The following is a 13102-nucleotide window of genomic DNA, read 5'->3' on the forward strand; positions in this document are numbered from 1 at the left end:
CATCTTTTCCAATAGCTGTCACCTTGTGTACAAAATTGAAGGTTTTAATCTTTGGCAGTCCATTAAGTACTAGCTTTCACTGGGTCACTGTTTTACATCTAACCTCTGAAAATACGTTGGGGTGGCTCTGAAATATTTACAAAAATGAAATACCTGAGGGCTAAAAAAAGTGTCTTCACTTGAATATTTTTCCAATGTTGTCTGAGATCTAACGGAGAAATTGCAGTCATTGATTCGGCAGAATTCCTGTGGTCTCCCAGGGACAAGGCTTTTCAGAGGCTTCTCTTCAGAGGAACAGATGTGGTTTGAATCAGTTTTCATGTGACTCAAACATTTTGGCTTGCAATATTAACTCTTCCCTCCAATCTTGGTTGTTAGAATTTAAAAGTGCACAAAGCTCTTAATGCTTATAAAATGTGTGTGTGTGTTTGTAAACAAACCCAAGGACAGGCTATCTCAGAGAAGTTGTTGAATGCTTTTTTACAGGAGTGGTTCTTAAGCAGATTGTTATTTGGAGGTCACGTTGGCTCACCTTGCACTATTACTGAAGAAAAAGGAAAGGCAATACTTCTGCCTGTTTGCCAGATACAGGGCAGAAGTGCATTGGTAACAAACTGCCTTGAAACAAGGGCTGATAATAAATGGGGTTATTGGGTCTTGCAAGGAACCTGTAACACCTGAATAACAATTTGCCCTACCAGAAGCAGTGAGAAGGCTGGGATGGTTTTCTTTGTAGATGCTGTTAGCTGGTCAGATTCTCAAGAAGTGTCCTGCATCGTTCAATTATCACATGTGTAGTCAGTAAAATATTTATTCCAGAGGTAAACCATAGACATTCCCCAGTGTTTTAGATTTCTTCAGTGATTATCTTGTCAATAAAATGGTAGTGAAACTGGTAGTACCTCAGAGTGACAGATGCTTGCTTTTGTTTTGAATAAAGGCCATAAAATACAGTTCTGCTCCTACTGCCAGGATGTCTCAGGTTGCTTTGACAAGGGAAACTTGTTAAGGAGAAGTTCTTACAATGTCAGTGTGTTTGGTGGCACAAATGCACCTTCAGAGGAGCACCTTACAAGGGGGGATGGGATCAGTGTTTTGAAAATAACATGGAAGTATTGACTCTGCTGATGTGAATTCTTCTGATTGCTGTTTTTTAAAAAAGTCTTGAAGAACAACTATAATGAGTATTGAAGCAACTGTTCTCTTGAAAGCTTGAAAAAGAAAACATAGGCATACATAGATATGTATTTTCATTTCTGTTCCTGAAAGTTGCTGGATTTGGAGGAAACAATATAAATTGAGGTAATAAAAATTATAGAACTTATTTTACTTTGATGTGGTGGGACATTATATTTTATTTTTTGGTCTTCTGGAGTCTCTCTTTGTGGAATCCCTCTCCTTCTATTGGGCCTTTGAATTTCTTTAGCCAAGCATCATATGTAGGATTTTTTTACTTCTCTCAAAGAACTGAGCATTTGCAGGTTAAGCAGACATGCTGCTGAGCTCGAGGTGCTGAGGAAGCAAAATCATCATCTAGGCAGGCTGTATCGAATTCCAAAAGGATAGGCTCAGGTGGTAAATTTGCTGTCTTTCATGGACATTTATTTATTTATAAAGTGTGAGATTGTGGGGGTTTTTTGTTGGTTTATTTTAATATAAATCTTACACTTCCAAGGCTGGCCTGGTACTTCAGTACAGAAAAGGAATAATAGTTTGGCAAGGGAGAAGAAAGCCTTTAAAATAGTTTCTATTATTCTGAACACTGCAGATATGTTCTGTTGAATTAATGGTAATAACCTTTTCGTTCTTCCAGGCGCTGTAATTCAAGGCTTAAAAGCAGTGGGCTTTGTTTGTCACATCCCCTACACCCCATCTTTTAGCGTAGCTTATCTTTCCATTATAAAACCAATTTTGACTTTTGGTTGGAAATGTGCAGAGCTGTGGTTGTACAGGGTCTCCTGTAGCTGGGCTTGCTTTTACGCCTGAATGCCTTGCTGCTTGAGTGGTGCTTAGAATCTTATTTATGATGGAAGTGACTCTTGCTCAAAGCATTACAAATACATCTCTGTTATCACCAGCAAGGCTGAGGTATAGCCCACTTTTGAGCTTTCAGTTTAGAAATACCAATGATAACACAGCAGGGGACAATGTTTTGCTTCTCCTTTCTAACAGCATGTACCTTCCAGGGCTGTGGTTAAGTCAGTCTAATGTCTGTGAGTGGTGTGTACCAGGGAGACACAGGATGTGTCAGGGACTGCCTTTGTCACACATCTGAGAAGCACCATGGAAAAAATCTCCCTTTGGGCAGAGGGGCTGATTACTGAAAATATAAAACATCAATTAAACCAGAAAAACAATCCAGTCAGTGTCTGTACAGATCTTGCACAAGTGGGGAGTCTTTGTATATGTGTCTGTTTTGAGGGCTGGAAAAGGAAGAGGAACAGACACATCCATGTTTTTTCAAACATACAAGATAAATACTCTACATGTGAATTTAAATTTTGGCTTGCATATTGCTGTTTTGTAATGATTTTTTCCTTTATTTATTCACTAAGGCTCTGCTTCTGTTTTTCTTATTAGGATGACAGTTCTGGCAGTCTTGCGTCAATATCTGCTCTCAGTCTATTAAACACAGGGGTATGAAATTTAATATATACTTTTTGTAGATGTATTTGATGCCATGCATGGGACTGTGTAGCACTCATTAAAACAGTACAAACATCACATTTTCACAGTAGCATGAATATTTTATGGCGCTAACCATCAACTCATTAAAAACCATTAGCAAAATAAATAAGCTTCACATGTGAATCTCACTAACAACTTGAAGTGATAGAGAATTATTGTTTGTTGTTTATGTTGCATGTTTTTGGATAGCAAGAAATAGGTAATCATATAGCTTGACAGTAATTTACTTTCTATGTTTGCTGTGCCTCATTGCTTGATGGTGAAAGTTTTTGAAAGGCTTAATTTGCAATATTTTTGAACACCTTATTAAATTTGAAAATTTATATATTAGAATCTTCTTTCTGTCACTGAGCCACACAAGCTATTAGCAGTAGCACTTCAGAATTCCAGATGATTTTAATCACTATTTCCAATGTGAAATTGGAAATCTAGAAAAGCGTCGCTATCAAGGCTTTTGTTACATTTTACATTATTTATTTGTGTGACTGGGATCCTTCTGAAATTGTGCATGCCCATTACTTTGTACACTTTTAATGTAATTCTGCACTCTGTGTTAAACATGAATAGTGCAGATTGGCTTTTTAGTTCTGTGGAGCTGTGAAACAGAGCAGTCATGGAACTGCTGGTTGATTCTGATGCTGTGGGTCACATTACATGGCCTGGCCACTCTCAGCACACACTCTCCTTATTGGGCCCAGGGCTGGTGGCTTCTTGTAAACAAAAGAAGATGAAACTTGATGCACCTTATTAAATATCCAATTGAGGAAAAAATACAGCAAACAAAGAATTGAAAGTGAATGGCATTAACTTTGGAAGATTGACCTAGAAACTCTTAAGTGTCTGTTTGGTTGTCCTTTTGTACTGTGTGAAGATTAGTATTTTCTTCTCCATCAATACATCTGTTCATATTTCACCTGCAAATTAGGTGAGAATGTACTGTTCTGCCTGTCCTGACAGCATCTGGAATTCTTATTTCTGGGAAAATGTCTAGTTTATGACTCACAGGATTTTTAAGTGACATCTACTCTTGCTATAAACACTTCTTTGTTTATAATCACTTTATAGCCAGTGCTAGCTCAGCAGTTTTAACATTTAACCTGGAGGCAACATGCATGCTGATGTAGGATTATTCATTAGCCAAAATTCTTCTTACATGGATGCACTCTTGGGTGATTCTATTAATGCTTCTGTTCTTGGATGATCAGCCCTGATTCAAATGAAGGTGCATAATCTTCCTGATGGTATATCAAGTTAGCTGTACAGCATAATGAAAATAATCATATAGATGTTTCCTAGACCCATCTGCTCCGGTCACATGTGTGTAGACGGGAGAGAGGTTTAAAACCTTTTGCACAATATATGGCAATCCCCGTTCTGTTTCATCAGCAGAAGTCACTGTTGATTGAATAAAACCTGTTTTAGGATCAGAGTTAGCATTAGAGAGGAGAAAGCATATTAGAAGAAACTGTCATACACAGGATGTTTGATTGGAGTATTAGTATGCCTTAATATCTACTTTAAATAGAGGCAATCCTTAAGACAGGGGAAGTTTATTCAGTGTTGCATTCTTTAGTTGCATAAGTTCTCTACACATCAGATGCCTTCTCCTGCAGCATACCTACAGCATAATTGGATGTGTGGTGTTTTGTCTGTATAATTGGTACTCTGAGGATTTTCATAGTCCTTGTAACCAAAGGCTTTTATCAATCATTCCCAGGAGTTGAGCTTTTGTTGTTGGATCATAAATAGATCGAACTTAATTCCAGGTTCCTGTTGAATTTTATGGTTGGTATTTATTCCTTTACAGCTGTATAGTTTGGGCTCTGTAGATGCAAGTTTGTCTTCTAACACTTCTATCCCTCTGTTTCACACTTAGCTAAATACTTTATCCCCACAAGCAGACCCTACTTCAGGTCTACTAATGCTTTTGGAATGCTGCAGTGCACCTGGTTTTCCTTTCTGTAAGGTCATTGGCTTAAGTATTGGGAGAGGAAGCTATGAGCAGTTACTTATGTGTTACACAGAGCAATCCAGTACTGTTTAGAGATATTGGAAGTTACTCTCAATGGTCTGACTGTCCTTTATGGTACTACAGCAGAAGGATGGATGAAACTTCAGACTTGCATGTTGTTCATGTAGATAACAAAAAGGTGCAAGCAATAAAGACCTCTGTGGGTTTATTTACTTTTAAAATTTATTATTTATGGTACCAGTGCATTTTTTTATGTTCTTTGCTGTGGTGGTAGGGGGTGGGGTTTTTTTGGGTTTCTGGTTTTTGGGTGGGGTTTTAAGAAGATACTATTTGAGATATCTTTATCTTCTTAAGCAAATGCAGTTTATAAGCAAAAGATGTTTTCCCAGCCCCAGTTACCTGTCTGTAGTTTAATAGGTTTGTCTGTATCTGTGCAGGAATAAATACCAGAAATGCAAGTCCCTCCACATATTGAAGCACTCAAGTATACAGTCACAGTGCTTGTCACAGTGCTTTTCAGGAAAAACATGCTTTTAGCTTCTTACTGAGTTAATTATTGGCAGTGGATAACAGGATGTAGTTCCAGACTTAGTAAGAAGATAACTTTTTATTAAAGTTGAAATGTGTTTTTCTTTATTTTGGAATTAGGAAGTGTTCTGGAATTTTCAATAAATGCCTAATATGTTGCAATAAAGATTTTTTTAAATAACCTTCTTGTGAAACCATACATGTGACACTTCCAAAATAACTTTTTTACATATACAAGTTTTACACAGTCTTGAATCTTAGCTGTCAACTGTTTTATCTTCTGGCTCATGCCCTGCATATTAAGCATTAGACAAGACATTTGACTTTAAATTGTATTTTCACCTTGTTGTGGGAGAATATTATCTTTCAAAATGAAGTTTTATGTCAGTTCAAGCTTTTTACATTCTGTATCAACTGCACAGTGAAGACTATTGGATTCTTTACATGTAGTCATATAAAGTATTCCAGAAAAAAATGGATACTTTATTTGCAGAAGTTCTCGACACATCTGATTGTTGTAGGATCTAATCTTCAAATAAGTTTCCTAGAGCACAGGCTTCTTGAGGAAAAGGCATCTTCCCTTGGAAGGTTGTGAGACCTTGGAATGTATTTCAGTTTGGGGAATGTGCAGCCATGACAGTTTGAGCCTGAGGCTATTTTGGTCTCTGTTTTGACTCTTTCTAGTAACACTTATAGTTTTCCTTCTGTGCCCATGTGGTCTCTTTTTACAAAACCCAACTGTTCATGATGTGTACTTTCAGAAACACAATTGGATGATGAGTTCTGCCTTTTGTGAAAATCTCTGAAGAATTTTTAATTTTTGGTTTTTTCTTTCTCTGTTGCCTTGGAAATGGATCAGTTCTTAGCACAGGTGATAGCTGGAAGCACTAGCCTTGTTCACATGTATTGCTTGTGTTAAAAAATGGCTTCAGAGTGCCTTCATTTCTGATCTACATCTTGCAGTGCTTTTTAATTTTTTTTCCTTTTTTTTAAAGACTTGCATACAAGTTTGGTATAAAGATGTTGGAAAGGTTGCTGATGTTTGAGCTTCCTCACCTCTGACCACTAAATGAACTTGATTTGGTGACTCTTGTTACAAAGGAGAATGTGGAAGCAAATCAGAACTTCTACCAAGAATAGGAGGGATGGCATTGCTAGTACTGCAGCCTGGATGCTGATCTCTGGTTGCTATCACAGGATGCATTCCTAATTTACAAATGTTCTGGAGTGTCCTGAGGTATACAGCCTGACAGGAGTACTGATGTGGTTTATGTTTTAAAGTGGAAGAAAATTATTTTCAGCTTGAGAATATGTGTATTCATTCAAATGGTTAGCATTGATTTTTTCATTTTGCTTGTGTAAATTACAACAGAACTCTACCAATCCTGTGTCCATTTGTTCAAGATACTTGTTTCAGTGTGCTGAATGGTGTTGATGCATATTGTTTCATTAACTTGGCAGTTAATTTTTATTTACAGAGACGAAAAAGAAGGGGATGTGAGATTTGATGTTTTCATCTGTCTCTGTTTAGCTTTTTTCCTAAAGATTGTGTCATAGTTTTGTTTTGTTGAGTTGCTGTTGTGGTCAAAGGATTAAAATTCTTTTTTCCTCAGAATCTTGTGTGTATTGGAGGCAGTTAAATATTTCTTTCTAAGTAAATTGCATGTTTTAACCTCAACGGAAGGAAATTATATAAAACAGACTTGAAATGATAAATACTGGTGTATTGTCACTGAGTGTAGTGTAGGTGGTTCTGGTTTATGTGGGTGTGGTGGTGTTGTTAAAGGCCTCAGGAATGTGAGGTGTACTGGATCTTAAGGGGGGCTGGAATCAAGAGGAAGAAATGGAAAGAGACACATGGTCTTGATTAGTGGTGGGTTTTTTTATTGTCAACTTCACATTTTACTTAAATACACTTGTGCACTAGCTAGGCTGGGTAGATTATGCAAATTTATTTACTACCTGATCCTGGGATGCTCAGCTGAAATATTGAACTAGAATAGATGAAACATTAAGTTGATACAAGAAACCACTTTCTCATTCATCTTTACTCAGCAGTCCTGGAAAGCTGCACTGTTGCTACCAGCAATTTCAACTTGTGGTCTTTGCCACTTGCTGTCTTAAGTAATGTTAAGGTATTTAATATGAAATTATTTATGCATTATATAATGTCATGCTTACTAATTTGGAGTGAGGCTGAAAGTTGAAATTTAATTTTTATCAATAATGTTGTTTAGGAATATGAAGCACGAACAGGAAGAATGTACAAACCTCCACCCCCATCAGCAAGACGTAAAAATATTGAGTTTGAACCACTTTCAACTACTGCTTTGATTCTGGAGGATCGACCAGCGTAAGTATGATTCTGCTGTGCAACTGAAGGACTGAATTTTACATACATTTCTGATGAGCTGAAATTCTCAAGTCCTATGTGAAAGAATAGTTGGATTATTCTGTCCCATGTAATAGTCTAACAAATACTTCCAGAAGAACCTTTAAGTGTATCACAGTGTATATGAGAAATTCTTTCCCACTGTAATGCAGCCACCAGTCTGTAATCCACTGTGTCTCACAGCTGTCTGTGACTGTGCTCTGGGCATCCTCAAAGTCTTCAGGAATTTTCTTGATTGATTTCTTCTTCACTGCTTTCTCAGTGTGCAATTCCTTCTCCCATATCCTCCCTTCCCCTGTTTTGAAAACTTAAAAACATTTTAGGTAGGTAATACCTAAAAGTGCAGCTGAAGGCAGAGAAACAGCAGCTGAAGATGTAACAAAACCCACATAAAGTACAAATAAGAATAGTAATGAAAAATGGGTGATAAATTGGTCAGTATTTTCAGATACAGTGTCTCCAAAAATTTGAAGGAGGGAGAAGGGAACTGCTGACTAAGAACACAAGCTTGAGGAAAACAAATGGAGCAATGTTTTCAAATTGCACTATGGAAAAGCTTGTGATGGCACTGTTAAATGTTTGCTCTAATCACTGCCAATTAGCAAATGGAAAATAGAACATATTAGTGTTTCTTTGGATATTCTGTCTGGGAGTATATAAACTCATTCTGTTCTAAGACAGAAATATTCTGAGTGGAATTGGAGATTACTATGAGCATTTATTTTCATAAGTGCACTATTTCTTTTACTGTATGGTAGAGGGTAAGATATGCAACAACTGGATTGCTGATGTTTTTCTTTACTTTTATAGTATTACAATTCACAAGCCAGGATAAATATGCTTTTATGAATAACACTTGTTTCAAATTGGGGTGCCATCCCAAGCATGTAGTGTGTTGCCACAGTCTAACCTTTGAAAATACATTCCCCTCTGACTTTCATTGAAAATATTAAGAAGTGATCTTGTCTGCTTGTATGAGAGAGGAGACACAAAACTTTTTAAATATTAAAATGACAAAACTGTTTTCTATTTATTTTGGACCAAAGTAGACTAGACATTAGGTAAGAGGCTGAGACCAAACACTGTGTTCTAATTTGCTTTGAAGTGAGTCTCCTTGGTCAAGAGGAAGTGTGTTTAGCAATTAGGGGATCATTAGGCAGCCAGAAACAAACACATTTTTATCTGGTGAACTTTTAGACTGTACCAAGCTTCCTTAGCTTTAGCTGTGACATCAGTGCTGATCTACACTTTCTTCCTTTGGCAAACTTACCTTCTTTTGTGAGAATTTTAAGGGGCTAACTACAACGAATAAAAACTTTCATCTTTTATTGAAAATACATCATTAAAATACATCAAATAAATAATTGATTTCATGTGAACATATGATTAAAATACACCTGGCCAGAAATGCATTGGAATAAGTAACTATATGATATATCAGCATTTTCCTTTTGTCACTCACTTGAGCATCATTCCAGGTGTTCAACAAATTTAATAACCTTACTTTGGGGGAAGCTCTAGGAGAACTAAAAAATGGGAGCAGCAAACATCTAGTAGTTCTCTACAGCTATTCTGGAACACTGGCAGTGTGACAGCCCCAAAGCTCACCTTTGAGAGAAACCAAATTTAATCCTGTTCTGAAATGGTCCAGAATGTCATTTGTGTGTATTGAATTCAGGAACAACTTGTTTTCAGAAATCTTCCTGCCAAATCAGTGGAGGAGGCTTTACGTCATCGACAGGAGTACGACGAGATGGTGGCAGAAGCAAAAAAACGAGGTATGTCAGCTGCCAACAGTCACTGTAATTCCTCTCAACCCTGCTGCAAAACTAAAGTAAATCCTGGCTTGTAGGCAAGTGGGTACATTAAAGAACCTCTTGTTTAATGTCTGAGTTATTCTCTGCTGCATAGGGGCACACAGTTCAAAACAGAACTCAGTTACCAAATTGTTGTTCTGCTACAATGAACGTAGCTAAGTTCAGAATGCAACTTAAACTTCCATTTACTTTTTAAGGAAAAACTTAATTTTTTTAAGATACTTGTGTAGTGTGGTCACCTAGAAACTTTCTGGATACTTGGACTCTTTTTGCAGGCAGCGTTGCTGCAGTTGCCACTGCGAGCCAAAGTACAGTAAAGCTGACTGCTTTAGGATCTGGTTCCCTAAGAATTTCTCATCAATTTCAGTGTGAAGAGAGATGAAAACTTTGGGGTTGTTTTGCAATCAGCTGTACCTGTGTGAACCTTCTTATTCCCACTAGGCACGATTAATTTAAAAAACAGATCCGTAGCATCTGGTACTGTGTCAATCTATGAATAGTTGTTGAAAGGACTTTTGTAGTCTTGTGCCTAGTATTCAGGGAATAAGCTATTTTAAGAATCTGTGCTGCATGTTTTACTTGGGCTAGTGTCAGAGATACAAGCTTCTGAACTGGTTGATCATCTATGGATCCGTGGCAGCTTACTTTGAAAGATGCAATAAGAAACCCACGGCATTTGACAATGCATTTCACTCTGCTCTTGTGGTGTGTATCTTGTTGTGATCTGTGGTCTGTGTTCTTGAGTAACAGCATCTTTGGAGGTTCAGCCATGTGTGGTGTTTCCATGTGTGTGCCCTGGTTTATTAACTGTTGCTACACACTCAAAGCTTCAGTACAAACTTGATGAAGCTGCTCAGCCATGTCTGTTTGCCAGGGAGGGCATGTTTACTCTCTTGATGTGACCAATGCATGCTTAAATAGAAAATGTCTTGCAATTTCACAGTGGTTCTAAGTGATGTCAGGAGAGCATTGGTCTGTCCTTCTTTTTGCCTTTTTGATAAGAGGAATCTGCAAACGATCTTTTTTTAACAGAAGGCAGGACATTGTTCTCTTGTCCAGCATTGTGACTTTGTCTTAGGTCTTTAGGTCCTGTTTCCAGAAAAGAAAATACAGAATCCTTTTAGGTGGAAGCTTCAGTAAAATTTGAATAATTTTAAAATGGATGTAGAATTGCACTTTTAAATAATAAAATTATGCATAAATATTGCTGATTAGTCTAATGAATGCATAAGGCTCAGATAAAATAAGGTATGAAAATCATGAGTGGAAAAAGAGCGCTGATGATGTGCTTGCTTATTAGTTATCCTGTGTACTGCAAAAGAGAATTATCTGAGTTTTCTAGCCTGATTTTTCCTTGTCTAAATCACTGTATTTGAACAACTTAGCTTAAATTAAAAAGTGTCCAGAGAAATACGCCTACAATCAACAGAAATAGTACATGCAACAGTAATTTACCCTCTATCTTTTAGACATCTAAATACTTGGGTAGTAGCTGAATAATTTACCTAATAATTTGTATACACTAATACAGAATTATCAACATGTTATGCCTAACAGAAATTAAAGAAGCACATAAAAGGAAAAAAATAATGAGAGAGCGTTTCAAGCAAGAAGAGAATATCGCTAGTGCTATGGTGATTTGGGTCAATGAAATACTACCTAACTGGGAAGGCATGTAAGTAAAGTTCTGCTGTATAAATGAGGCAAGCGTGGCTTGTTTCTCCTCTGGAAACTGAGGACCCACATACCTTATTTTCCTTTTCTGTGTTGTCAAGAAGTCAGTTTTTGTTGCCATGATATAATGTGAGGTCATTACAGAGCAACATGAAATGTGCTTTCTGGGAGCTGAATGTTTGGGGGGCTGAATGTTTTTAATGGGGCTTTAGCATCAACAGAGATCTTTGAATATTGATTTGGTAAACAGTATGTTATTTTGCTTGTAAATTGCCCAGTGATTTTAGAAAAGAGGATGTGCAATATGTGCCTTTTTTTCTTCTCCCTGCTTCTGTGTATTAGGCGTGCTACCCGAAGAGTTCGAGAGCTGTGGTGGCAGGGATTGCCCCCAAGTGTACGTGGGAAGGTTTGGAGTCTAGCTGTGGGAAATGAATTAAACATCACTCCTGGTATGTGTCTGAAAGATCACATGTTAATGCTAAATTAAGTTGATTATTTTCAAAGAAAAATGTAAACTTTTGTTTAAAAAAAAATAAAAATCAGGGTATATTTCTTTCTGAAGAAACACATTTTGCAAGCTTAGGAGCAATTGTGTTTTACAATTAGGTATCATAGCCTCATAAATTATGGAAACAAGGTTCAAAACCTGCTTACAAAAACATTTAGTACTTTAAGAATTAAGGTAATGCTTCCCCCCAGAAAATAATTTTTATGTTTAAAATTAAGAATTTGTAGCTTTGCTTTCTTAAGGGGGTGAAAAGCGGAATTGCTTTATTTTATAACTAATGATTGATGAATTGTAAGCATTTTATTCACAAAAATACAAATCTGAATTATGTGAGGCATGATTTCCCTGTCATAATTTGCATGTTCACAGCAGGAAGTACAATAAATAGAGTGCACACTATAAAACTGTGTATAGTGGTAACCATCTAATAGACTCCTGCCCCCAGTGATGAAACCAAGTAACCAAGGCCAAGAATGCTTAGCATGCTTTTGTCTTGGATGGGTGCTTTTCTTACTACTTCCTTTTTGGTTATTGGTTTTGTTTTGCTTTCTTGCAGAACTTTATGAAATTTTCTTGTCAAGAGCTAAGGAACGATGGAAAAGCTTCAGTGAGACAAGTACTGAGAATGAAATAGAAGGTGAGATTCTCCCAAGTGCTCTACAGCCTCCTATTCACTTTTACAAAGCCAGGAAGTCTCACAAGTTCCTCTGCAATTTCAGCATTAATAACGCTTGTTAAAATTCTCAAAGTCATTCCCTACTTAAATGTTTGCTGTCTTTTAACAAGTCAGTGAGCAAGGGGCTTGGCAGTACTTACTGGATCAGTAAAAGACAGGTTAAAATATTGCATGTGCTACTTTCAAATTAATGTTTCCTTTGAAATATCAAGACTCAGCTCTCATGAAAATATTAGATGAAATACAAAAAGAAACAGAAAACTCAATTACAATACATGCTCTTGCTTAGCTCTTCTTAGATGGGCTCTCCTCAGTTGGTATTTTTGGGAAAGAAAAAATAATATCCTCTGTTTTTTGGTTCTGAAACTGAGAGGTGAAAAATACAAAACATGACACATTTCAGATCCCACTTGTATTTCCTTGCCTGCCCAGATGGCCTTTCCCTCCAGATCTGTTAAGTGGGGATGTTAGCACTCTTTTGTCAAATGCAGTTTTTTCACTGGCATATTGCTGTCTCCTGTGGATGTTCTTTCTGTTAAAAATAGTATCAGTGATGTTTTTAATGTTGGATGTCTCCTCGTTATAAAGGTTAACTCTTTGTGCTGTTGACTGATAATTTTTAAAATGCTGCCCTGTGATAGTGTCTTTTCCATTACTTTAGTTGTTTGTGCTTGCCATAGCCAGTCCTGACTAATTGCCTACTTTGACTGTAAATTATTTGGGTCTTCCTTAGGGATAGCCCTGTGACTCATCTAAAGGTTGTCTTGAGACAAACAATTTATAAAAAATTCTGTGTGTACATGACTGTAAATATGCTTATCCTTGGAAAACATGTTTTCAATTCCCC

The 13102-nt window shown here is 36.9% G+C and overlaps 1 protein-coding gene across 6 annotated transcripts in view; it reads left to right on the forward strand.

Annotated features, from left to right (window-relative positions):
- The window catches only part of TBC1D12 (TBC1 domain family member 12), a 40136-nt gene that overhangs the window by 21165 nt on the left and 5869 nt on the right, over positions 1–13102 (forward strand). For 4 of the 6 annotated variants that reach the window (XM_064430862.1, XM_064430861.1, XM_064430859.1 and 1 more), the window contains 6 exons: positions 2581–2637; positions 7426–7541; positions 9276–9358; positions 10955–11072; positions 11414–11520; positions 12136–12216. In XM_064430862.1, coding sequence (XP_064286932.1) covers positions 2581–2637; positions 7426–7541; positions 9276–9358; positions 10955–11072; positions 11414–11520; positions 12136–12216 — 562 coding nt within the window. The remainder of the gene's footprint in view (positions 1–2580; positions 2638–7425; positions 7542–9275; positions 9359–10954; positions 11073–11413; positions 11521–12135; positions 12217–13102) is intronic. The other 2 variants (XM_064430860.1, XM_064430865.1) reach the window with 1 other exon arrangement.

Source organism: Passer domesticus, chromosome 8 (assembly GCF_036417665.1).
Source record: "Passer domesticus isolate bPasDom1 chromosome 8, bPasDom1.hap1, whole genome shotgun sequence".
In the NCBI taxonomy this organism is placed as follows: Eukaryota; Metazoa; Chordata; class Aves; order Passeriformes; family Passeridae; genus Passer; species Passer domesticus.